Raw genomic sequence first — 27,175 nt, forward strand, 5'->3', positions numbered from 1 at the left:
GCAAAACATGTTTTTACAGTTACATGGTTGCCCTGCACATTTTGCTATTACTGTGCAAGGGCATATTAATGCAGTTTTTTAACAGCGGCGGATTGGAAGGGAAAGTCTCTTTCCATGGCCTCCACGATCACCAGATTTAACTTGTCTTCTAAATTTTTATTTATGGGGTCGAATAAAGGACATTGTGTTTCAGAGTCAACCTACGACCAGATATATGAAAAACCGGAATCGCAATGCAATTAGGATTATAATACCCAGAGCCGAAATTGAAGCTGCAGTTCTGTCTATCCATGAGAGGTTTCAAGAATGTATAGAGCATAATGGTCAACATTTCGAACATCTACGGAGGCATTAAAAACCTCTTTCTTTTAAATTGGTCCTTTTTAGGGTCACAAATTAATATAAAAGAAAATTTGAGAAAAATTAATTTAAACATTCGTATTTTATTTGGCTTAAATTACAAAATTTTATTTTGCCTAAATTTAAGGTTAGAAATAAGATATCGAGATGCGGTTTTTTCCGCTAGCCTGTTTGGGTATCATTTAACTACTTTTTCATGAAAAAAAAATGTTCAAAAAAGCCCTCTGGCGGTGACATATGAAACTAACAAAACTTCGAATACTAAAACAGTTAAAGCCCAAAAATGCCTCTTTTTAAAGCACACAATTGTGTTAAAGCTATTTATAAGATACTAGGTGTTTTTTACGGAAACCTTTGAATACTCCTCCAGCACTTTATTCTCAAAGATACAGCAAAAACTGTCGAACAAAAAAGTTTTAAATTGTCCTCTACTTAAAAGATCCGAGTATTTTTCTGTTAGGTTAATATAAATATCGATATTGAAATTATATAAGGGCTTTACTTTTTTTAGATTCAAGATTGCAATTACGTCCCCTAGCGGTCATTTTAGAATTTTAGCTGGCCACCCTGTACTAAAATAAAATTTAAAAAATAGTTAGAGGGAGAAGTACAATGCTTAGAGGGCCGATAATAAAGCAATTCCAGTGCTCCTTTTGTTATTTTTGTTATCGTTGATATCACCATTCACATTTTTAACCTTAAAAATGAATAAAAAATGTTAATGGAAAGATATTTATAATTCATTTGTAAAAAAAACAAGATTTATTCAACCTAATAATATAAATAAAACTAACGGCAATATGTACAAGTTAAAGTGGGAACTTAAACCGACCTAATTAATTACATTATGTAGGTGTCTACAGGAAAAAATCAGAGCTCTTATCTCAATAAGCAATTAAATATAGATACATAATTTTAGTAAATAAGTGCGAAAGACTTGAGGGGGTTGCGTGAAAAAATAATGACAATTTCTTATTTAATCGTATTTCCGAGATACGGAGTGTTGACATTTTTCCTACAAGCTGCTGGTTTATTCCTCTGAAACAATGACATTTCGTGAGTTTTAAGAAGTTGTTATTGAAACATTTTTGATATACTATTAGCAATTTAATGTTATTATTGGTGAGCATACGGGTAAATTCTCAGTTTTTTTAAGAGAAAAATTGTGTAAAGGATCAATAACCTTCAAAATATTTTATAAGCAAATTATATTATATTCTAGTTATAGGAAATGGTGCAATCTAAATAATTTGTTGTATTGTTACCATGGGTATATTAACCTTAAATAGTTTAGTAAGCATTAGGTATTATTCCACGTAATATAATATACTAGTCCAATAACATTATATATTTTGCTGAATAATTAATTAGGAAGTGAATTAAACAATATATGTAATATAATTGGGTATTAATAAAATGTTATTGATAGCAGCAACAAGGGACGTCTTATTTCACAATTGTACGCCATTGCGATATTTCAAATTAAAAGTTATTTGCGATATTATCGTTCAATTTGTGACTAATAATCTTCTGTGCCGTTTGTATGCAAAAAAAACGCGTATTTTCCATAGGGAATCACCTTCTGAAGTGTGTCGCACTTATTTACTATAACAGCTAGAGTTGGGTATGGTCAATTGACTGGTGAATTGACCAGTCAATTTCAGTCAAAATATATAAAATATTCAAAAACCATTTATTTATGTTTTATTTAGAGTTTTATGATGTAAGTAAGTACATTAATTTAATTTTAAAATTTATAAATTATTGAAAGCAGTCCAATTTACTCACAGCCGTCTTCTACGAAATCCGATACACCTGATTCGGGGAATCCCAACACTCGCAACAAAACGACTGAAAACGTATTTCGTATTTACTAGCGTTAGAGATTGCAGCTCGAGCTGTACTCATAATTATTGGATTTTTGTGAACTAACAACGTAATTACAATGAATTTGGGCAAGTCCAAAACCAAAATTTGGAATTGTTTCACGGAAATTCGTGAATTAAATAAAGTGAAAGGCAAATGTAACTACTGTGAAGCAATTTACATCGCTTATGCCGATAGAATGAAGAATCACATACTCAAAAAGTGCAAATCAGTTCCAGAAGCAGTTCGACAAGATTATGTAAGTATACTATCATATAAATAGTATTTGATTATTTAGGTAGTTTCCCAAAAAGAGTAATGTTTTTAATTAACTTGTAAGCAATACAAATTAAATGTTATTTCTTGGGAAGAGAAATTCCGGATAAAAGCTTTTTACTGATATTTTTAACATATACTTTTTTACTTTCCTGTTGTATGAAAGTAAAGGAGAAATATTGCAATGGAACCAAAAAACATGTTTTTATAAAATGTCATTATGTATGAAGGTTTCGAGTTCCTTTTTTGAGGCCAGAGTGGGGGAATTTTTGGGAATACCGGGTATTAATACCAATATTTTAAAAAATATATAGAAAGTAGAAAGAAAATCAATCGTTTTGCACTAAATTCAAATTATATTGGTATAAATTTAGAATATAGCTTTCATGAAGGTCTTCGTTTTGAGTTGTCTATACTTTTTGGTTTTTGGAGATTGAGGGACTAGGATTTCATCAATTTTTGGGGTTTGGGTATAGTGTATAGTGTACAGTACAAATATTCTTGAAAAAATAAGGAAAATAATATGAATTACACATTACACCATTAGACACGATCGCACGAGTGTCTTATTTTATTATTTTGTTTTCAGATGGACAAGGCAAAGACCAGTTTGAATGAATCCTTCGAAGATGAAGACGAAGCAATATTTCCCAAGAAAAGCAAGAAGCTACGTACAGAAATCAATGAAATTCCTCATGAAATTCCAAGTACTTCATCTGGTTCCTCTCAGCCACCTATTAATTGTAGAAAAATGCAAAAATTAACATCATTTGTTGACACGGTAAGCGAATCTGAGCAATCTGAGTTACAAACATTTTTTTGCGAAGCTTTTTACTATTCAAATTGCGCCCTGTCAATGTTCGAATCAGACAAATGGAAAAAACTTTTTTGGAAAATTGCGACCAGCTTTTAAAATTCCTGACAGAAAAACTATGGCAACCTCACACCTCGAAAGGTGCTTTAACAAAATAAAAAACAACATCAAAGATATTCTTGATAGTGAAGATAATATAACTTTAATGAGTGATGGCTGGACAAATATTAGAAACGAAGGTTTAATAAACTACATGGTGCATACGAATAATGGAGATTTTTTCTATGATTTTTCACAGCACAAGGCAATTAGACACACAGGCCAATACATTGAGTGAAATTACAAGGGTAATTAAAGAAATCGGTGAAAATAAAATTACTTCTCTGGTAACCGACAACGAAGCAAATATGCAAGTTGTATGAGCCCAATTAAAGGAAACATTCCCAAGTCTACAAACGTATGGCTATGTTTCTCACATTCTGAATTTACTGCTCAAAGATATTGAATCGCTTAGAACGTTCTCTGATCATCTTAGTGTTTGTAAGGAGATTGTGAAATTTTTTAAATTAAAACATATTCCCAATGCCATTTTAAATGAAAAGCAGGACGGTAATTTTCAATCTCTGAAAATCTACTTTGTCAGATGTCCAGCACAAGCTGTTCCTCTTGAAAGAACACTTTGATGCATTTGTTTCAGAAAATCCATTTCTTCAAAATGAAGAAAAACTGACGACTAAATCGGTAATAAAAAGAATCGATATGGCCTGCACCGACACTCACAATGCAGCATATCTACTCGATCCTAGGTATAAAGGAGGAAATTTAACCTCAGATGAGCTGCAACGTGCTACGAATCTAATAATACAACTTAGCTTCAATAAATCTGAGGTTGACGTAATTGGAGAAATTTCAAATTTTAGAGCAGCAACAAATGAATTTAACAATCGAATAATATGGATAGCAGTAAAAAGTACCAAATCAGTTTGTAAAACGTCATCGGATATTACTCCATCAACTTGGTGGGAGAGTTGGCAAAAGAAATCGGTACTTCACGATGTAGCTATAAAGTTACTAAAAATGCCGGCCTCTTCAGCTTCGTGTGAAAGGAACTGGTCAACATGGGAAGTTCTCCATAGTAAATTGAGAAATAGGTTGAACACTACACGCTCCGGAAAGCTGGTCTATGTTAAACACAATTTAAATATTATTAATAAATGTGAAAAAATACCCGACTTTCTTCATCCTCCGAAGCTGATGTTTCTTTTTTTTAATCTATTTCTAATTTTCCATTAGCTACACTCCTAAACTAAACTACACTCATAATAATAATTCAGATTAATAACTGAGATTGATATTTTTTGTTTAATTTTAAGGGTTCACATTTATTGTAATTATATTATTCATGGATATTGGAAAATAAACTACTTATTATTATTGATTTATATAATGTATCCCTGGATGGACCAAACTATACCATTCACTTGATTACCCTGTACAAGATTTCCAAAATTTAGTTATTAAATACCCAACAAGCAAAATTTCTTTACAACAATTATTGCTGTCTTTATATAAATGTGGAATGTAGTTAGATCCATCCACTGCATACTGAATTTTGCTTTAATTGTCCAGTCAATTGACCAAAAAAAAGTTGACCGGTCAAATCCACAACCCTACTAACAGCACACCTGTTTAATACAAAATTAAAATTAATCCAATTCGATTATCGGATCCTTGGTGTACCACATCGCCTTGTTTTCATAATAACTGATGGCGATTGAAGGGCAACGTACGTTGACTTGACTCGCCGGTACTAAATCGGCTTCTTTGCAATTTTTCCATAACATTAAAAACATTAATTCGCCGCTCGCGTCGGTCGCTCCTATGATTTTTAGGGGCTCTAGGCCTCTATCGAATCCTGCAAATTAAAATTTAAAAATCGCACAACGTCATTCCAAGAAAATTTAAGTTTATTTTTTTCATTCAATATTAAAAAACTTATCAAAACTTATAGAAAAAAAATCTTATAGTCATCATTTTATAACTATTATTTTATAGACACCTTTATTTTAAATGAATATTTCAAGAACCTCAATTTTAATATTTTTTTTAAATTTCTTTTTAACTGAGGAATTTATACTAATATCAAAAGGTGTTTGTGACTCATTTGGTATGTTTTGGGAAAAACCCTCGAGACGTCAATTTTGATTTTTACGGAAGCGTCTTTTCATCTTGAACCGTATAATACAAGGTGAACCGAAAAATAAAATATTATTTTACACTTTCATTTGTTATGAATGTTTAGTTAAAGTCCAGTTCAGAGATCTATTAGAATCTTTAATGTGTCGCAAATGCCGCACTAAATAGTCCGTGCGCCTATGTCGTATTCATTGTCGCATGATATATGTACATGTTTAAATGGCAAAATTTTATATAATTTATATAATATCATTTAAAATATACGTAAAGTCGAAATTATACCCATTTGTAATGACGTCATTTTTGTTTATCTTTGTTTAGCATATTCCAAACAGCGGCGAACAACAACAAACTTTTGAAAGAAATTGGTGTCTGATGATTATTCATCTTTTATATACTAGGTTATGTGAAATATCCGTCACTGTCAATCAAAAATATTGGTTTGTCAACTTGTTCTTGAAAGTTATTTCGAAAAGTGTTAGATAATGCCTAAAAAAGATATAATAGGTATAATGAACAATCGCAGCTGATTTTAAATATATTGGTTTTTTTTCAACTGGAAAAGGAACAAGTCCGAAACGGAATTGCCCTTCAAATTGAGAATGTGATACAGCGAGCCGCAGATGCAACAAAATTGAGCACAACAACGATCGCAAATATAAAGAAGAATGGGATAAAATCAGATCAGGATTACGCAGCCCGTATATCTTCCAAGCAAAAAACAGCAAAAACCAAAATTACAACATATTTGAAACATAGAATTCGGGACACAATTTATTCTATTATGTAATATTGGCAACAATAAGAGAAAAGTTCAGGGAAGAAATTAAATATTTCAAGTTTTCCATTGACTCCTTAAGAAGATGAATCAATAGTATAGGCTTCAAGTGGAAAAAATCAAATAACAGAAAATATTTGATGGACTTGCCAAATATTGTTCATAAAAGAATCAATTTTTTAAGGGAGTATATCAAAAATAGAAATGTAGGTCAGGAAGGTTTTACTCCAGTTTTCATTGACGAGACGTGGATTTTTAGCAAGGGATTATTTCGTAGTAGCTGGCAAGATGACACCAAGCACACGGATTCAAGGAAAAACAGTTACGTCTGCTGCTCGTGCCGAATTCTACTTTTCAAATATGTTGTAGATTTGGTTTTTGCGGTCTTTTGCTTGGAAAATATATGAGCAGCGTAATCCTGATCTGATTTTATCCCATTCTTCTTTATATTTGCGATCGTTGTTGTGCTCAATTTTGTTGCATCTGCGGCTCGCTGTATCACATTCTCAATTTGAAGTGCAATTCCGTTTGGGACTTGTTGTTTATGTCCCATTATTTAAGATTAATTATAATAATATTTGTTAATTGTTAAGTTTGTTAATAATACAATAAATACTACAAGATTTTTTTAAATTTTTTGGAAATGAAAGTATATACACGAATATAAAAATATACTAATATGCTGCTAAAATAAATAATTTGTTAATTTCTGAACGTATAAAAATACATAGCAGACTATTAATTTCTGAAGGCGATGGTAAAGTTTCTAACCTAATATTGATTGGCAAAAATATCTACGCCATATGTTTTTTCTCACCTGGAGGACGTAACTACAAATGGGTATAATTTAGACTTTAAAACCCTATGTTTTAAACTATTTTTAATTTTTCTTTCAAAAATGTTCATTTTTAGAAAGAAAATAATATAAAAAAAATGACTGCAGACTAAAATTCAAGCATTTTACAAAACATTTTAAACACTCCCAGCACTTACAGTTTTCTCACCTCTTTTTAGCCAGTCTATTAAACAAAGATAAAACACCTGCGTTCTGGCGATTCCGACTTCCACTGATTTTGAGGATTACGGGGCCGTACCCAGATAAATTTTTAGGCCGTTTTTGTATTACTTTCGTCGTGTTTTTAAAGAGATCTTGACGAAAGGGTCTATCACTATTAATAGTTGGGTTGGGTTTTAGCGGTTTTGCTTTGTACACGTTTATGAAAGTGGAGAATTTAGAATTTGGCCTGTATTCGTCTAAATTTTTTGCAGTTTTTACTGTGAGGAAGTGTGTTAATGGTAAGGTTGAATGTTTATTAGTTTGTGTTTGTGGATTTGTTTTGGCATTATACCTAAAAACCTTAAAATGTTTTGACCCTGGGAAAATAGGCAGGAAAATTTGGCAAATGAAGAGGAATGTATTTGTGCAGGCTTATGGAGACCGTGGGTGCACAAGAAAGACAAGAACATTTGTGATGAAAACAATAAGAGCGATCTGGACAGTGATTTAGACTCTGATAGTTCATTTTCTAGTGTTGAGGAAGCAGAGGAAGAAGCCAGGGAAGTAGAAGCTACAGGGGAAAATCAAGGAGTTTTAAAACGTAACTGTTTAAGTACAGACGTCAATCAAATTTGTTTAAATGTCTATAACAATCTAAGGAATGATCCTCAGTTCACAAATGATTGTAGTAGTTTGCAAAAAATAGAAAGGCTTATAGACAGGTATATAACAGAGGAGATTCTAATAGAATCGCCACTACATAGGAATCAGCATGCCTACATGAAAGGGAAGTCGACGGAAACGGCACTTCACACTGTAGTGAGCAAAGCTGAAAAAGCCATAGAGAACAAGGAAATGGCTCTTTTCTTTGACGCGGAAGGAGCATTTGATAAGGCAAAAGCAGATACTATCTGTTAAGCCCTCCTGACTAAAGGCACTCCGGCTCATATGGTTAGGTGGGTCAAAATAGCGCTGGAAGACCGGAAGATCAGTGCTACACTAGGAAACTGTCGTGTCGAGACCAGGGTGAGTGCAGTTGCCTTTCGCCACACCTTTGGTACCTGGTGATGGACAGTCAGACATCCTCAGGAAGCTAGAACTTGAAGGATTCTATATACAGGCATACGCGGACGACGGACTAGTAATGGTCACGGGTAAATTCATGAACACAGTCTGTGAGCGGATGCAAGTCGCGTGCGGGATAGTGAAACAGTGGTGTTGGGAGACAGGGCTGTCGGTCAACCCTGAAAAGACCGAGCTTATTCTCTTTACTAAGAGGCTGAATTTGACAGGCTTTAAACCTTCCATTATGTATCAGACTCGCCTAACTTTGAGCCAGCAGGTCAAATACTTGGGTGTTACTTGGGGAGTTACATGAGAACAACACCTGCGGCACCACTAAATATTTTTCTTGGGCTACCGGACCTCCCAGTCTGGATTGAGAGGGAGGCCATAACGACGCATAAGAGGATGAAGGATAGTGGAGAGTGGCGCAATGTTCACTTAGGACAAGGCCATATGACGATTGCTCTCAGGATGTGTAAGAACATACCAATTCTTACATCCAGATGCACTACAGAAAATGGCAAACTAAGGTTAAAGAAGGGGTTTTAAGTCGAAATCCGGACAAGGGAAGAATGGTCGGCGAACCAAATTAAAGAGTCAAGTGGTTTCCAGGCAGGCGGTCTTAGCCAAAAACAAATCTTCCAGGCACTTAATAATTGGCCTGGGAAAAAACAAGGAAGAATTGAAGAAGGACAGAAGGATGTAGACAGGCCAGTCAGAAATGATACCAGACCATCACGGCTCTAAAGCAAGGCGACTGCTAACCAAGACCCGACAGAGTATCAAAGACTTGGTGGGAATCCTGACTGGGCACAACAGTCTAAACAGGCATCTACACCTTCTTGGTATAAGAGAAAGCCCACTCTGTCCGAATTGCGGTACAGGGGAGGAAAACTTTCCGAGCAACGACACTCCAACGGAAAGATCTTAAAGATCTGGACTGGGACAACGTGCAAGCCTTTAATAAAAGGACTCAGTGAAGACCGCGCTTTGGGAGTGAAGGCATGGGGGCGGGTGATTCTGCGGTTGGCGAAAAGGGACTGTTTAGGCCTACTTGCCGAGCTCTAGCTCCCCCACCCTTACTACTACTACTACTACTACTACTACTTGTAAAAAACAGCGCTTTTAACAGGGGTTCCCTATAGTACAATATGCTATTTTGTAAAAAAAGGGATTAAATATAGAAAAAAAAGGAAAGATGCAGGACAATCAAAGAGACGTGACACGTTTGATATTGCCAAATTGCTAAGGGAAGTTGTGTATTCTAAATACAAAAACAATGAGGCTCCGACCATAGATATAGTTAAGGACACTTATCGGCAAGGGATAAACATTTCTCAGTCTCAACCTTGCAGAGATAACTGATAAAACTTGAATTTCAATTTAAGATGGTTAACAAAAGGGCTGCTATAATGGAAAGTACTCGAATTGTCAGGTGGTGTATAGAATATTTGGATAGAAAAAATTTCGGGAGGAAGAAAGATCCATATATTATTTAGACGAACCATGGTATGATACATATGACACGGCAAAAAAGAGTTGGACTGATAGTTCTAACAAATGAGTCCTAAAAGATGTTTCACCAAACAGGGGATCTCGGATGATTATTACTCATTGTGGTTCAAAACAAGGTCGGGTGAAAGATGGACTGAAATTGTGTGGCAAAGAAATAGAAAAGTGCAGTGTGGACTATCATAAAAACATGCATGCAGATATATTTGAAATCTGGTATGAGAAAACATAAATTACAAATTTAAAGGAAAACAATGCGATTATTGTGGATAATGCATCATACCATTCAAGGCTTTCTGAAAAAATTCCAAACACATCTTCACATAAATTGGACATTGAGACATTTTTATTAAAACATGATCTCTATCTTCACGAATCTTATACAAAGAAACAATTATTGGAAGTTGTAAATACCAAACCATGGGAAAAGCAGTATGTAGTAGATAACATAGCTAAAAAGTATGGTCTTATTGTCCTCAGACTTCCTCCATATCATTGTATATTTAATCCTATCGAGTTGATTTGGGGACAACTAAAAAAGAGAATTCGCAGGAAAAATAAAATTTGATAAAAGTTATAAATTTGATTAAGGGGAAAGTTATGAATTTAGGAGAGGAAGAGTGGAGAAAGTCTGAGGAAAAAATTTTAAGATATGAAGACGAATATCGTAATTTGCATTAGATTATTATGAATGGAGGGGACCGTTTCATTATAAATTTGGATTATGATGAATCTGATGCAGAAATTGAAGATCTATGGCTAAACTAGTTATTGTTCCATATGGTAAAAGAACCCTTTTTTATTAATTAAACAATTTTATAATTTAGTTTTTTACAGCTTACTGCCTCTGTTGTCCTTCAGCGACACAATAAAGACTGCTTCTTCCTGCATTCTCTGGGAAAAAGTCCCTTTTTTGCCATAGTAAAAAAACCCTATTTTTATTAATTGAACAAGTTTAGAAATGTTGTTATTTACAGTTTTTTGTCAATGATTTGTCTATTAAATTAGATACTTTTAAATTTTTTCAAAACATATTCAAAAGATAAGAGGATGAAGAGGACAATTAAGAGCCGCACTGTATATCCCCCAACAACCCTACTACATTGCCAAATTTTAATTACTTTCCTGTTCTGAATTCTGTAATTCATTCATAATTCTGTAATCCATTCATGCTATATTAGCCGAAATTAATTTAGTTAGATTTAAGCTAAATAAATTCAATGAGACTCACCTCTGGCCCTATTATCTTCAGTCATGTTTTTTTTTATCTTCTCTTCATTTTCGCGCAGGGTTTTTTCAAAGCTGACTTCATATGAGGAAATTAAATCTGGACAGTCCAAGTTCTCTTCCGGTTCCCATGTGTTGTCGGCGCTATATTAATAAAATTACCTTTTTAAGGTTATTTTTGTTTGGCCAAAACACTATTTTTGTACAACTTTTGGTTAAGTAAGGACTGCTATAGTTTCACAAAACATTTTCCCACCTTCAAATTAAAAAGCCCAATTACAAATTTAACCCAGCTTATTGACATCTTTTTTTTAATCAGAGTTGCTATTTTAGTGTTACATATCGCAACCTGCTTTTCATTAATAGATCAGTCAATTTAAATTTAAATTTTATTTAATTAATAAACTACAAACAAAGATTAAGCAAAATTTTAAGTATATCTAGCATCTACACTCTAATTACATTTTTGATATCTAGAAATAGCCCCAGAAATTAGTTAAAGAAACTTCAACTAAACAGATCCGTAACCTAGAGATTAAAAGCAGCTTGAAACTCATTTAAATATAGATATATTAATTTTTTTTATTTTTATTTATTTATTTATTTGGAGGGACCAGTTAACCCTGACACCCTTCCACATTTATTGATTTTATAACTAATTTACTAGAAACTGCGAATTTTTTGCCTGATCACTATTACAAATTCAAGTTGCTGTAACGCCTAAGTGTGAAATATACACCTGTGTGCGTTAGTTATCGCTTATGATTGTTCTTTTACACAAACAAATAAATTTAATAACCTTAAATACTACCTTACCTAATCTATTTACAGTTAACAATGTATGAAAAAGGACTATATTATAATACCTACTTAAATTCCTAGAAAAATGAGGAGAAAATATTATATTTGTTGCGCACATATTTTGTACATTCTTTGCTAATTTTTTTTATTATCTTTAACTCAGGTGGTAGAACATTATAAATTTTTGGCGCAAGATAAACTAAAGATTTTAGGTTAATACTTTTGAAATTATTTGGTATGATTAAATTACCTCTAGTTCTTGCTCTTATATTATTATTGTGTTTTATTTGGTTTTTAGCAATAGCATGGTTGTGAATGTGTGAACAAATTGATGTTATATATAAAGTTCTTATGTTGGTGGTTTGTTTAGTAAATAGATATTCTGTGGGGTAAAGTTTTGACTTGTTGTATATAGTTTTTAAAATATACTTATGTACAATTTTTAATTTATGCAATGCATTATTGTATAACCTTCCCCATATATCTCAATATTGGCCCAGTTAAGGATTTATAAATGAGAATAAGTTCTTTTGAATTTAAACATGTTCTGATAATATAAAATTTGTAAATTAACTTTGTAAGTATATTTGCCAGATATTCAGTATGTATATGGCATTTAAGATTTTGATCAATTCCAAGGTATTTAGTCTGTGAAACTTCCTTATTCCATACTGCTCTAGAACTTAAAAGAGCTTAGTATGTGGTACCGCATCAAAGGCCTTGGCCACATCAATAAAAAGTGATATCAGAAGTAAGTTCGCATAAAGCATCTGTAGTACTATGACCAGGTAAAAACCCATATTGTTTATCTGATATAATTTTGTGCCTACTTAGGAAGTCTAGTAATGAATCTTTTAAACTCTTCTCGAAAATTTTAGGAAAAGATGTAGTTTGACTAATTGGACGATAATTGCCTATAACCATTTTTAGGTCCTGATTTGTGAATAGTAAATATATGTAAATATATTTAAAATATCAGTTGTTACCCACTGATATTTTAAAACTAGATAGTATTTTCCCTGTTTCATAAAAAATCGGTTTTATGAATTAGTGTAGTAGATATACCAGTTATACCACCATATAATAAAACTTAAAATTACTTAACTCTCTTAAATAGCGTTGGTTTAGCAAACCTACCAGAGAACATCATTTAAACATATTTTTATTAAATGTTCAGAAGATATTTACAATGAAACAATGCCAATGGTGCTATGCCATAACCTGACAAACCATTATTAAATACTAAGCGAAAAAATTCACTAAGAACTAAAAAATCAATACAGATCTTAAACCATGGAAGATTAAAAATAAATTTATTCTATTAATATGCTAAACAAATGAAAAAAATATACAAATGAATTAACAAAATTAATTAAAACATTACTATTATAGAACAAAAACAATAAGAATTCAGGAAGAACATGCGAAATCATTAAATATTCCACAAATAACCTGGCACAAAAGAAAAAAATTACAACCACAATGGGTAACAAAAATAATATTACTGACCTCAAATTAATAGCCAATGAATGTAATCGTTACTTTACCAAGATTGGTGAAAGATTTACAAAAAAAAAGACAAGCTTAAAGGGAAACTCACAGGACATATAAAAATTTAAAAATATATTAGAAATATATGAATTAGAAATTTAGAAAGTTCTGGAACAGATAACACCTAACCTGGACCAGACAATATTTGAGCCACAAGGGGTGATAACTGCCTTGATAATATATTTATTGAACATGGACTGGGTTTAGCCAATACAGGGATCCGGGGCATGGGTTTTTCAGATCATAGCGCACAGATGGTTGAATTGTCAGTGGGAATTATATGTGAAGGTCTTGGTATGAATAGAGTTCTCTGCAGACCGATAGCCCAAAAAGGTATGTTTAAATTCTATAATGTTATATCAGAGTATGACTGAAGCTTTGTGAGTGCGGAACTGCAGAGGCTATAGGTGTGAATAAAAAGTTCGATATAATTATAGGAATGCTTCAGACTGCGTGTAGAGAATGTTTTCTGGAGAAAAAATATGTGAGAATGGGTCAAGCACGAAAGATGCCTGGTTCACAGAGGAATTGAAGACTAAGAGGGATCAACTAAATTTTCTGAAGGCACTTAGTCGCCAGTACCACCATGAATATATAAAGCAAACTTATAAGCACTTTAAATACCAATATAAAAGGGCTCTCCATAGCGCATGACAGTGTCATTAGTTCCTCTAGTAATCAAGCTTGAGCCATGTGGTATATTATAAATAATCAAAGAGGCTTAAAAAACCAAACACATTATCATAACATCTCACCTGACACATTAATCAATACTTTACTAACATTGTCACCGATCTGATTAAGCACATCCCATCTATCAATAAAACATCTCTAAACATCCTCTAAACATGATTGATAACAGGTTCTCCGAAAATCAATTTAGATTTTGTCAAGTTACATGTAACAAAGCACAGGATATAATAAATAAATTAAAATTATCATTAAGAATATCATTATTATTCCTCTCACTAAATTAATTAACCAATGTATCAATGAATGTATCTTTCCTTCAGTTTTGAAACGTGCAACAATAGTTTCAGTCTATAAGAAGGGAGATGCTGAACAATCTGGAAATTATAGACCCATGGCTCTTCAGCTAACTCAATTTTTTGAATGCAATAAATTTTTTTCTGTAAATCAGTTCAGTTTCAGACAGAATAAGAGTACTCTGATGAGAATTTTGGGTCTTGTGACTGGAGTCATGGAATCATTCAATAGACTACAGTTTGAGTTTGTGCTGTTTTGCGACCTAAGCAAGGCTTTCGACTGTGTTAACCATGACATCCTCCTGCAAAAGTTATCTAAATACAACTTTTGCCCAGAAAGCATTCCTCTTATTGCATCATATCTATCTGATCATAGGCAAGCTGTTAAGGTAGGGAGGGCGGTGTTCTTGGCAGAGCGTTCTCAATATCGGTATTCCCCAAAGATCATTATTGGGATCCATTCTATTCCTTATTTCAATTCAATTTAATTCAATTCAATTTATTAGGTAATAATGCACAGTATATAAATACAATAGACATAAGTGACACCTAGATACAGAGGTATCTGTGTGTGCCACATGATTCAAAACAATACTTTAACTTAAATATATACATAAAATATTCTCTCTACAAAGAAATACAGTAAAAATTGATTTTACCAAAGCTGGATTAGTTAGTATATGTATCTAATAATTACATATATAATATGATTTATGACTGAATTTATAATGTATAGGTATATCACACATAACTAAGTTAATAATATATAATGCATATATAATGAGCTCTAGAGATTGGCCCTTGATCACATTTTAGATAATATTCATTATATGTAGATCATTATATCTATCCTACAAAAACCAAGAAATTAACTGGAAAAAATTGATATTAAATAAAGTATATATTAGCTCACAAGTTTTGTTTTATTTATTTTAATATAATTAGTAACTAAGACATTAAACTTTTTAAAATTTTTTATTGAATTTCATCTTTGTTTATATTATTAATTAATTCAGGCTTAATACAAATAGTTTTTTGTTCAATAGAGATATTATTTAAGACTTCTGCTTCTATTTACATAAACGATCTACCCGATTCAAGATCGCCTGAATGATATTTACTCTTTGTGGATAACACTACTATCTCTTACACGACTGATACTCCCACCATGTCACTGGAGGGTTGCAAGGCTGCACAGAAGAGGGCTGAAGAATGGTGTAGTTCCAACAAACTGTTGCTTAATCATGACCAAACCGATCGAATGGTATTCTCCTTGTGGGAGATTGGCGATGTGAATGAGGGTGTGAAATTTCTGGGGATTCAAACCAAATTTTCCCAAATTTACAATGGGGACTGCACATTGATTGGCTTATGGCGGAAATTATCACGAAACGTATTTGTAATACGCAACCTGGCAAACAACGTCTCGCTAGCAGTTCTTTTAACAGCATGCAGCTATTTTTCACTCTGGCCTGTCCTACATCATACTAGCCTGGGGTCACAGACAAAATGAGGATTCATGCATATCTCATCCAGACATTTATGGTCATGACATTAAAAACAAAATGAAACTGGTTGTGCCATATTGGAGGCTGAAATGGTGTCAGAGTGGACCAGGGTACTGGTCAATTAAATTTTTTAATGCACTGCCGGAAAGCATAAAAGGCTTACCATTTAAGCAATATAAGAGTAAGGTCAGGGAAATATTGTTATGTAAGTTTTATTCCTTTGAAAGAAAGAAAGAAATTGTGCTATATTACGTAAGACAACAAAATCTTGTGTACAAGCATCCTAAAAACTAAAAAATTCCAAATTCACTTTAAATTTCAAATGAGTACTTGATGATTTTAAATTTTAATTTTCTTGTTTAAATAGGTGTTTTTACATTTTATACAAAGTCTTATTGTCTTATATTAATGTACCTATTTATATGCAAATTTTAACCAGATGTCTGTGTTCATTTGATTTTATCGAGTTTTTAACTTATGGATTATTACTTAACTTTCATTTTTGTATTTTTCTTCTGACATATGTGAAAATTTTGTAATGTATTGACATGAATAAATTGAATTGAGAATTTTTCTTTTTTACTCCAATAAGAAATTCTGAATTATTGATCCACATCATTACACTAAAAAATAGGGTGAAAAGTGGAGAGGACCAAATAAACACAGAGGTAATTAAACCAAACAGAGTTTTATATCTTACACTTATTCGTAGTGTCATGTCTTATTCTTTCATAGTCTGGTCCCCTTATTATGCTAACCATATTTACAGTCTTGATAAGGTCCAAAATAAATTTCTCAGGACTTGTGCCTGGCGATTAAATGTACGAGATGAGTCTTTATTGGAACTTGAGTCAAGGCTAAATATGACCTCTCTTAAGGACTATTGAACTAGTTGTGATATGATATTTCTTCACAAGTTAAATAATAATGCTATTGATTGAATTGTTATCGCGGCTAAACTTTAGGTGCAATACCAGAGTCCTTAGAGAGACATTCCTTTTTCTGGTTGAATGTCACCATACATACTATGGTAAATTTTCTTAAATTATTCGACTCCACATGTTGGAAAATATATTTAATCAGACTTTTGACTTAGTGGATTTAAAGCCTTCAAAACTTCAAAACAAAAAAGGTGTCTGAGTGAGATTACTCATTGAGTACTATGTGTTAAGTATCAAATAAATTTGATTTCTTTTACTTTTCTTATTTTTATTATTTTAATGGTATGTTTTTAGTTGCTTTATATATTTTTTTTTTACTCAACTGGAGAAAACTATATTATAGTGTTGTATTCATTTTTTTTGGCCAAGGTTAGTTTGTGCTTAAATTTTTCTGGAAGTTTTATCTTATTTGTATTGGCTGCTACATATTAATATACATTTAGAAGAAGACTTAGCCACATCTTTCAGGCATTTTCACATTCTTGTTTGGATACTGATTGGGTAGAGCTATGTGACAATGAGCAGCCTTTGATCTCTTTTTTCCAGAAGCTTATTGAAATATTTAATCAGGAAATAATTTTTTAAATAATAAATTGTGTATGTTCATATTTTATTGTTGTTATTACTGATATTATAGACTACAACATAAATAACAAATTTGTATTTAATAGATAATGGCACAAAATTAAATTATAATTACTTACTTGCTATATCCCTTCCACTTTAGCAAATACTCGGTTTTCCCATTCCTAGTTCTTTTATCAAGTATTTTTTCCACAGAAAACTCTTCAGGTGGTTCAGTTGTACCCAATGAAGTGGAGGGTTGGTTTTCTGCATTACATTAGGTATGTATAATATGTATTGGGTATGCAACAACTTAAAGTGGACAGTTGCAATACTTACTTTTTACCATTGTCGGCTCAATTTTGGAAACCCTTAAAAACCAAGAAACTAGAAAGTTCAAAGAAATATCAAAATTACTCAGAAAGCAAAATCAAAATATAAACAAAAATATAAGTAATTTGACAAGTATGACAGTATACCGCTTTGAAAGAAGACGATACACAAATGTGTATGAAGCTAGCGTCCGATCAATATCTAGGAACCAAAATCTAGAACGCAGCATTTGTTCGTTCCTAGCGACCTATTTATAGTCCGCGCTCGCTGTTATTTAATCAATATGCCCATATAATCTCTTGATATTTCCAAGAGATTTTAATATTTTTTTTGTCCAGATATTAACAATGAATATGTAAATGTTGTGAATGAATGAATTATGGTGGTCCTAAACCTCTACAAACTCAGGTTCCGCTGTGAAAATTAATTAAAAAGTTAAAGGTTAAAGAAAAGAAACAAGCTTTAACTTTCAAAATTTCCAAAGGATTTGGATAAAACTTATTTATTAAATAGTTAATAAATATCTAAACCGTATGATGGTTGCAAACCTCTACAAACGAAAGTTTTTTTGTAAAAAAATGTTAAATTGTTAGATGTTCAAAAATATAAACGGCTCTAACTTCCAAGGAATTTAAATATTTTTTTTTTCTGTATCGGTATTCTATCCATCGGAATTTTCTAGTTTTGTAGCTCAAATTTTGTGCTCGTCAAGCTATGATTTGGTTCCTATGCAGCTTGTAGAACTAAAGATTAGGCATTTTTCAAAATAATAAGATAAGATAAGATAATAATATACTTTATTGTTAAGAAATACATCAATACAAGTTTTCCATCGACAAAAGCAGACTAAATCGTGACAATCTAACTATTTGTAATTATATACCCCAAACTATATATATTCAAAATCTTCTGCCAAGAAATTCTCCCATTGTATATAATGACTTCTCCAATAAAAGAGTTTTTAATTTTCCTCTAAACTGCCTGACAGAGACAGCTCGTCTAATATTCTTAGAAAGATGATTAAATATTTTCCTTCCCTCGTATATAAATGATTTGTGAATAAGAGTACTTTTTGGTATCGGTAAGGGAACAGTAAATCCTTGTCTGGTTGAAAGGTTGGCTCTGTTATTATTTATTTTTTGATTGCAGTGTTTATAGACAAGACTAGGTGTCTCAAGTATGTATATCAAAGCGAGAGTCAAAATTCGGAGTGTTTTAATAAATATTGGCTAGCTAAACCACAAAAAGCGATGTCATACCTGAGAGGGGATTCAAAAAGAGAAAAATAGACTGTCCTAGCCATTTGAACTACCAACTACAACCTAACACACCTAACTGCAAAACATCCCGAAAAAATTTTTTTGCTTAATTTAAAAATATGGTCTTCAAAACGCAGTTGGCTGTCAATGTGAACTCCTAAAAATTTTGATACAGTTTTATTGTCAAAAGGCTTATCCTCAAGTTTTATATTTTTTATACCGCATTTAAAACTTAGTATATTAGATTTGCTAACAAAGCGGCTTGTATCACACCACCTTTTAATTTTTGTGAGGTCTTCCGAGATATTTTTTCAAGAGTGTTTGAGTTTTTGTGGTGCCATACGATAGATATGTCATCCGCAAAGAGAATAATTTCACCCAGGATATTTAAATGAACGAGATCGTTAATATACATTAAAAATAAAAGGGGACCTAATACCGAACCTTAAGGAAAAGTAAAAGGTCCAAGTATGTCTATAAAATGAAGTCTTTTCGCCGAAACATTATTTTTATAAAAATTATATTTTAGCGCCTGGTGTAAGAATTTGATAACTTGGTGGTAAAGGGTAATCAAAAGAAACATCTTGTTTCTACATAGTCTGATTTTAATCTGTGTTACCTTCGTTACAAAATTGGTATCAGTGTATATTGGTCAATACTTAGCTATGCAATTTCATCACTGGTTATAATAATGTAATATATAGTTTATTTAATCGGTATACTCATGCACGAAAAACAATAATTATATTAAATATACGGGGTATTCTACCTCTACATTACACTGGAAAAAATGTTTTTTTTTTTAAGTCATTTTTGTTCGCTTATAATTACTCACCCTGTACACCGATCTGGCCCAAAAAGTATACAGACATGAATTTCTATATAGTCTCTTATGCCTAAAAATTTCAATACATTTCACAGCTTTAAAATTGAGATCTCGTGCAAAAATTAAATTTGATGAAATTTTTTATGACATTTTGACTTTAGACCGCCCTCTTGGGGGGGCGCTCTAAAAAATAATTGTACGCCGCAGTTAATTCCAGAAGGGGAAGACATTGAACCAGATACCAAAACAGATTGGCTTCGATAACTTAAGTAAAACTTAAGACACGACAAGGCAGACTCTCTAAAGCCATAACGCTCCAGCTTCCGCAGCAGAATTTCGTGATCGACGCAGTCGAAAGTCTTCGAATGATCACAAAATACTGCCGCTACCGCCTCACCTCCATTAAGCTCAGAGTATACCCTATACAAAAAAGAAAAATAGCGTCATGTGTACTTTTAGAGGATTGGAATCCATATTGCTTGGGTGTTATGGGCTTATATTTCGTTAAATATTTCCACATGCGCTTTATTACCACTTTCTCAATAACCTTTGAAATTGTAGGTAGTAGGGAAATTGGCCTGTAATTTGCAGGCTCACTTGTAGCTCCACCCTTGTAAAGCGGGATAATAATCGACGATTTAAGACACTTGGGAAGATGTGACCATTATTCCTCTCGTCGATGAGTGCTCGCCTCCGATCATTTGATAAGTATTTCCTATTTTCCTTTTTTTACAAAATAACAATCATAATATCAGCATACTTCTTTTCTTAGATTTTTTGTCAGTTGATTATATAGGGTTTGCGTACGAAATCTGAAGTTTCGTCATCCTGGGGATAGGAATTTTTTTAGGGGATGATTAAGGGTGGTCGTGGATTAGTACTAAATCGTAAAACCTATAGCTTTGATTTTATGTTCAAAATTTTCAGAAATTTTAGAGCTGCGTCTGATATAAAAAAGAGAGGGAATTATTTGCGTAGTGGTTGCAACATTGAAACATGCGAAAAATTTTTTTTTAATTATCATTCTCGCAAAACTTTGGTCGAAGTAGATGAAAAATAGCAAATTCAATGCTCTTGAAAATACGCGTCGATCAAATATATTATTACGCAACAACCAACTTACAAAAAATCAGCTGTAGCCAATTTTTTCCCTTATATCGACCTACAGTTTGACTGTACTACATGCTGTACTGTTGAATTTTAAAGCGCAATTTTTTTTCTCAACTTATTATCGATGTTGTATTAGTCCTTTAAACGACCAAAACTTAAATTGCTGTGGCAAAACCAAGTTCTTCCTGCTATTCAAATCCTTCTTGTTCTAGACCTGGATCGGTCTATTTTCAACAAGTGGCTGTCCTGCTCATAATAAGATTATGATAAAAGAATGTTTAAAAATACTTTTCCCAACCGTCTTATCAGTGGGACTGGCAATATTAAATGGTCTCCTAGATGTCCAGATCTAAATGACTTATTTTTGAAGTTATCTTAAGGAGAGTAGTAGGCCAACAAATTCAGAGGAACTCGTTTGGAAGTACGAAACGTCTTTTATAATAGGTTAACTTATTATTTAGCCAAAGAAGGACGTCTGCTTGAACCTTTTATTCAAAGAATTAATTTTTATAAGGTTACTTTTCAGATTTTATATTTTATTTTTATTAGAATAGCGCTTTAATTTTCATTATGTAATAGACAGCCTAACCAATAATTTGAAATTATGATTATATGTGGATTATATTGATATATGTAAAGCTTGAATCAAAAAAATATTTTAGAAATAACTGAACTTCGCGTAATATTTTTTTCCAAATTTTATTACAGTTACCATTAAAGTCAGACACTAAAATCGTAATGAAAAATGCGTGCGCGTTGACATATTTCGCCTTTAAAAACTTCTCTATGCGTAATAATCGATTTCGCAACTTGTATAGTAAGACATCGATAGTAAATTTATAACTTATTTTAATTCTTTTAAAGGTTGCAACTTATTTAATGAAAATAGCATACCGGAATAAAATTTTTCTACACCTAAAGTAGGGGGCCCACTGAATCGGATCGGCTCGGTCGGTTCGGCACGTTCGGTCCGTTCAGTCGGTAACTAGCGCTCATACAATCGGCAGAATGAAGACACGACGACGTTTAAAAGTGGTTCGGCTATTCGAGCATAGGGAAGTATTGTGATTAAGCTCCCGTTTAAGCGTTTTAAAAAAAAATGAGCAGTTCCTGAGATTCTGAAGAGGATATTAAGATTTCAGTAGCCTGTGCTGAAGTAGAAGCGGTAGAAAAGCGTAGGATATTTTGGGTACATATTTTTTTGAAAAGAAGAGATTTCGGAGAATATCATCTCTTTTATGATTTGCTGGAGGACGAAGCAATGTTTTTCAAATATTTTAGAATGAAAATATGTTCAGGGTGATTTTGTGTCATGCCTCCCCCCTCCTAATTTTTTGATATCCCACTATTTAGAAAATAATTTAAAGAGGATGGTTGTATCATTACGAGAACTGGTTTTTGCGCCATCTCAAAATTATTTTAGCTGAATTGCGCCTCGACGTTGGTATACTGTCAAATTTTAAAAGTTTCTGAACTCTAGTTTACGAGATATATATAGCCGGCATTCGTTGTGGGACACCCTGTATAGAGTTAAATAAAATAAATTATAACATAACATTCCAACGTGCATTTGTGAACTATATAATAAGCTATCTTTATTGTGTATTTTTGTAAAAACATAAATTATATTCAAAGCAAGAGTTGTACACCACTTAACACCAAAACGAGAACTTTCACATTCGCACATTTCGCCGACCAAGTTGGCATCCTCAGCTGATTAAAACTGAGTTTTAAAATCTCCTGATGATACCAACTTAATAAACAGTAAATAACGAAAACACCGATTTAAGATATAATAAATGACACTTACCAGAACATCCAGTTAATTTGGATACCTCCTTCCAAGCGTTTTCTTTCCTTAAATTATCATGATAATATGTGTTTTGTTTATCATTCGATATTCTAAAACTGCGAACAGCTTCGATTGAAATTTCGTTTGACATATTTATCAAATCAACGGTTTTTAAAATTCTTTGAAACAGTTCTTCAGTCTATGCGAAAAAATGCTAAAATAGTCGCAGGCTTTCGGTGCAATCGGCAAAAGTTGCCCTCCTCACAATATGAGATCGTCGCCGGAGAAAACCGAACTTACCGAACTGATTCAGTGCGCGCGGCCCCATTTAAATACATGTGAAGCAAATCCGGCCGATTACGGTCGATGCCGATTCAGTGGGCGCCGTGCTTAACTCATATTTATGTGCATATTCTAAATATAATTGCAATTGGTGTTTGGTTTTCATAAATGTTAAAAAACGGAAAATTTATATTTAAATTCTTTTGGTAATTTAAAATCTGAAGCAATATTAAATCAACAAAACCAAATGGAAGATAAACGATTTCGAACACCATAAGCAAAGAGGCTAAATATTATTTACGAAAAAAAAATCGTTTGTAAAGATTTTAAACTATCAAAAATCGATTTAGATATTTATTATCTATTATAGAAAAAACTTTTATCCAAATCTTTTGGGAATTTTGGGAGTTAAAGCCTTTTTCATTTTTCCAACATTTGTATTTTTAATTAATTTTCATAATATTATGAAAATGTAAATACGTTAATTATTCTGCTAGTTTTTGTACAATTTTATTAGTATTCTGTAGTTAAAGTTGATTCGTAGAGTTTCTTTAGGGTTCTACTTACGTTTGGTTTATTATTTTCATCTATAGTGTTTAGTTTTTAGGTAGTTCATCTTGTGTGAGAGCCCCATTTTGGCCCCAATTTAGGTTATTTAGGTTATATTATTGTAAATCCCTGTAGTTCCAATTTTCTAGAATTTGTATACTTGCTTGCTTTGACTGTCAGTATTCTCGTAAAATTATTGGTCTCTTTGGGCAAAAACAATGAAGATAATTCTAAATATTTCGAAACTGTTCCATCGGGTTTTAAAAAGGACGCGCTTCGTGACAAATCATTCAGTTTTAATTGTTTAGTCAGTTTTTACCTTGGAAACAATTAAACGACAGTCAAAGCGAGTTAGGTTAGTGTTTTTGACGTTGACAATAAAAGTGTGTTCCCGAATTTCGTTACAATTGGTGTCAGAAATAAAGGATATTTGGAAGCTCATTTTAGTGAATGCCTTTAACAAGAAGTCAGGCCAAGATGGAGACCGAGAAATTGATGGAGCTGCTATTAAGGAAGTTTGAAGAGCAAAAAGTAGAACAAGAAGAACGAGACCGTAAACAGAAGGAAGAACAAGAAGAACGAGACCGCAAACAAGAAGAACGAGACCGTAAACAGACGGAAGAACAAGAAGAACGAGACCGTAAACAGAAGGTAGAACAAGAAGAACGAGACCGTAAACAAAAGGAAGAACAAGAAGAACGAGACCGCAAACAAGAAGAGCGAGACAAGAAACAGGAAGATTTACTAAAGACAATTAAATCTGACCTGAAGAAGGAAAATGAAGACCTGATAAGGACCATGAAAGATGACCTAAAGAAAGAAAATGAAGACCTGATTCGAACCATGAAAGATGACTTACTTAATTTAAAAAATAATCTTAAAAAGGAGCAGGAGGAACGAGACAGAAAACAAGAGGAACGAGTTTTACAACTTAAAGAAGATCTGGAGAAGAATCAGAAACAATTAATGACTAACTTTGAAGCAACAGTAGAAGAAGAATTGGGGCAAGTACAAAAAAAGATCCAAGAATTAGAGATGAAAGTAAAACGGACTCCTCTTCATCCCGATCCTGGAATGCAAACAATGATGAAAGTAAAGCCACCAAAATTCGACGGCAAAGAAGCTTGGAGTACCTATTTGAATCACTTTGAGGCCGCTGCTAGGGGAAATCGCTGGGATAACGAAGAAAAGGCAATCAATCTTAAGCTAAGCCTTAGAGGAGAAGCTACAGAAATATTAAGAATGGTGCCATCTGAGGATCAGCTCAATTTCGACGTACTGGTGCGTACCTTAGAGATGAGATACGGTGAAGCTCATCTACAACAAGTGTACCAGGCTCAATTGAAGTCTAGAAGACAACAACCCGAGGAAGGACTCCAACAGTTTGAGGCCGATGTTGCTCGATTAGTAAATCTGGCTTACCCTTCAGCCCCAACAGAGTTCCGAGAACAAATTTCTATAAATTGTTTTATTGACGGAGTTCGAGATCCAGATACTAACCACGCTCTAAGAATGGCTCATCATAAAAGTATATCAGAAGCTTTGGCCCATGGACTAGAGTATGAGGCAGCTTTTCAAGCAACTAGACGGCAGACACGAATAAGACAAATTAGAACTTCGGAAAGTGATCTCGAAGACCGCTTAAAGAAGATTGAATCATTATTAGCGAGGAAACCTAAAAGACCATTGCAATGCTGGAATTGCAATGAGGAGGGGCACCTTAAACGTCAATGCCCCAAGCCTTTAAGAGATCCAAGGAACCAGGAAAACTTCAACTAGTCAGCTTTATGGGGCGCAAGCTGGCTGGGTGCTACCAAGCCCCACGTATAAGACTAAACCGGCTGCCACATCCTGGAGAGAGCTTGGTAGTACCGGAAAAAATATGCGGCCGTGAATGTGAGATGGTAGTGGATACAGGATCAAGTCATACTATCGTGAAGCCGAACATCGTAGCACACTGTAAGCTCTCAGCACCACCCAATTTAATTCTGGAGTCTGCAAATGGAAAAAGGATCCCGATTCTTGGATTGCATGAAGCTACAGTTACAATTGGCTTAACAACATTCCAACAGTCAGTACTAGTGGCAGAAATCATGGATGATGTCATATTAGGATTAGATGTTATGAATGCTCAGCAGTTTAAAATGGATGTATATAACCGGATATTGACGACGAGAAATGAAGAGATTTTTATGCACCACCTATATGAAGATAAAGTAAATACCAGAGTCGTTAAGGTATTCAAGGATGTTACTATACCAGGTAATTCAGAGGTGGTGGTTTATGCTACAACTGGAGGAAAAGAGGGAGAAACTGTTTTGATTGAGCCCATGGAAAACTGCAAACTATATGGTCAAGGAATTTTTCCAGCCAAGACATTAACTACACAGAAGAAATCTACTATTTTGGTTCGAATGGTAAATTTAAAAGGATATGATCAACACCTGAAACAAGGAGAGAACATTGGCGTATGCTCTGAAGTAGTGGCAGTCATGAAAAATGCTGATAGATGTCGTTATTCAAACAGACCTTTTCCTGTATGTTTACAAAACCTATTTGAAGAATCTTCTGCCAATTTAACCATGGACCAGTGTAGTAAATTGCGACGTCTTCTTGAAGAAAATCAAGATGTGTTTTCCTTGCACGATAAAGACCTGGGAAGAACTGATTTGGTGCAGCATCGAATTAACACTGGAGACAATGCTCCGATTAAACAAGCACCTCGAAGAATTCCGATAGCTAAACAAGGAGAAGTTTCCTCAATGCTTCAAGAAATGAGGACACAAGGAGTGATAGAGCCTTCTCAGAGTCCTTGGACATCTCCAGTTGTGCTAGTGAAGAAAAAGGATGGATCCACTAGATTTTGTGTAGACTATCGGCGACTGAATGATATTACCAAGAAAGACAGTTATCCCCTACCAAGAATTTACGACACCCTGGACACGCTATCAGGTTCACAATGGTTCTCAACACTCGATCTAAAGAGTGGATACTGGCAGGTAAAGATGCACCCAGAAGATAAGGAAAAGACCGCATTCTCGACTGGAACAGGACTTTGGCAGTTTACAGTAATGCCCTTTGGACTCTGCAATGCTCCAGCTACCTTTGAGAGACTTATGGACACAGTTTTACGTGGAATGACTTGGGAATCATGTTTAGTTTATCTGGATGACGTTATCATACTGGGGAAAACATTTGAAGATCATTTGAAGAATATTCAAAAGGTATTTGTTAAACTGCGAGAGGCCAACCTGAAGCTAAGTCCTAAAAAATGTTGCTTATTTCAAAAAGAAGTTCGATACCTTGGCCATGTAATATCAGAAAAAGGTGTCAAGACTGATCCAGCTAAAGTAGAGGCGATCGAAAAATGGCCACGACCCACTGACAAACACCAGTTAAGAAGCTTTCTGGGCCTTTGTACCTATTACAGAAGATTTGTAAGAAATTTCGCTAATCTTGCAAAGCCTCTACATAAGCTCACGGAGGACAAAGTGGTATTTAGTTGGTCAACAGACTGTGAAGAAGCATTTCAACAGTTAAAGAGAGCACTATGCACATCTCCAATTTTAGCATATCCGATTC

At 33.5% G+C, this 27,175-nt stretch overlaps 1 protein-coding gene across 1 annotated transcript; it reads right to left on the minus strand.

The window, feature by feature from the left end:
- Nucleotides 1–422: 422 nt before the first annotated feature.
- Nucleotides 423–17,945, minus strand: LOC126737400 (chromobox protein homolog 1-like). Its single transcript, XM_050442291.1, has 4 exons — nucleotides 17,782–17,945; nucleotides 17,583–17,709; nucleotides 11,096–11,235; nucleotides 423–5,231 (listed from the first exon to the last, which is right to left on the minus strand). Exons 1-4 carry the CDS (start codon nucleotides 17,789–17,791, stop codon nucleotides 5,023–5,025), a joined length of 486 nt encoding a protein of 161 aa, XP_050298248.1. The 5' UTR covers nucleotides 17,792–17,945; the 3' UTR covers nucleotides 423–5,022.
- Nucleotides 17,946–27,175: the final 9,230 nt, after the last annotated feature.

This window comes from Anthonomus grandis, chromosome 6 (genome assembly GCF_022605725.1).
Source record: "Anthonomus grandis grandis chromosome 6, icAntGran1.3, whole genome shotgun sequence".
Lineage (NCBI taxonomy): Eukaryota > Metazoa > Arthropoda > Insecta > Coleoptera > Curculionidae > Anthonomus > Anthonomus grandis.

Bases quoted from the DNA above. Each gene is read 5' to 3' on its own strand.
- LOC126737400 (XM_050442291.1), bottom strand. The intron at 11,236-17,582 runs GTAAGTAATTAT...TTATTAATATAG, and splicing joins AAGTGGAAGGGATATAGCAA to CGCCGACAACACATGGGAAC. The intron at 5,232-11,095 runs GTGAGTCTCATT...TTTAATTTGCAG, and splicing joins TGAAGATAATAGGGCCAGAG to GATTCGATAGAGGCCTAGAG.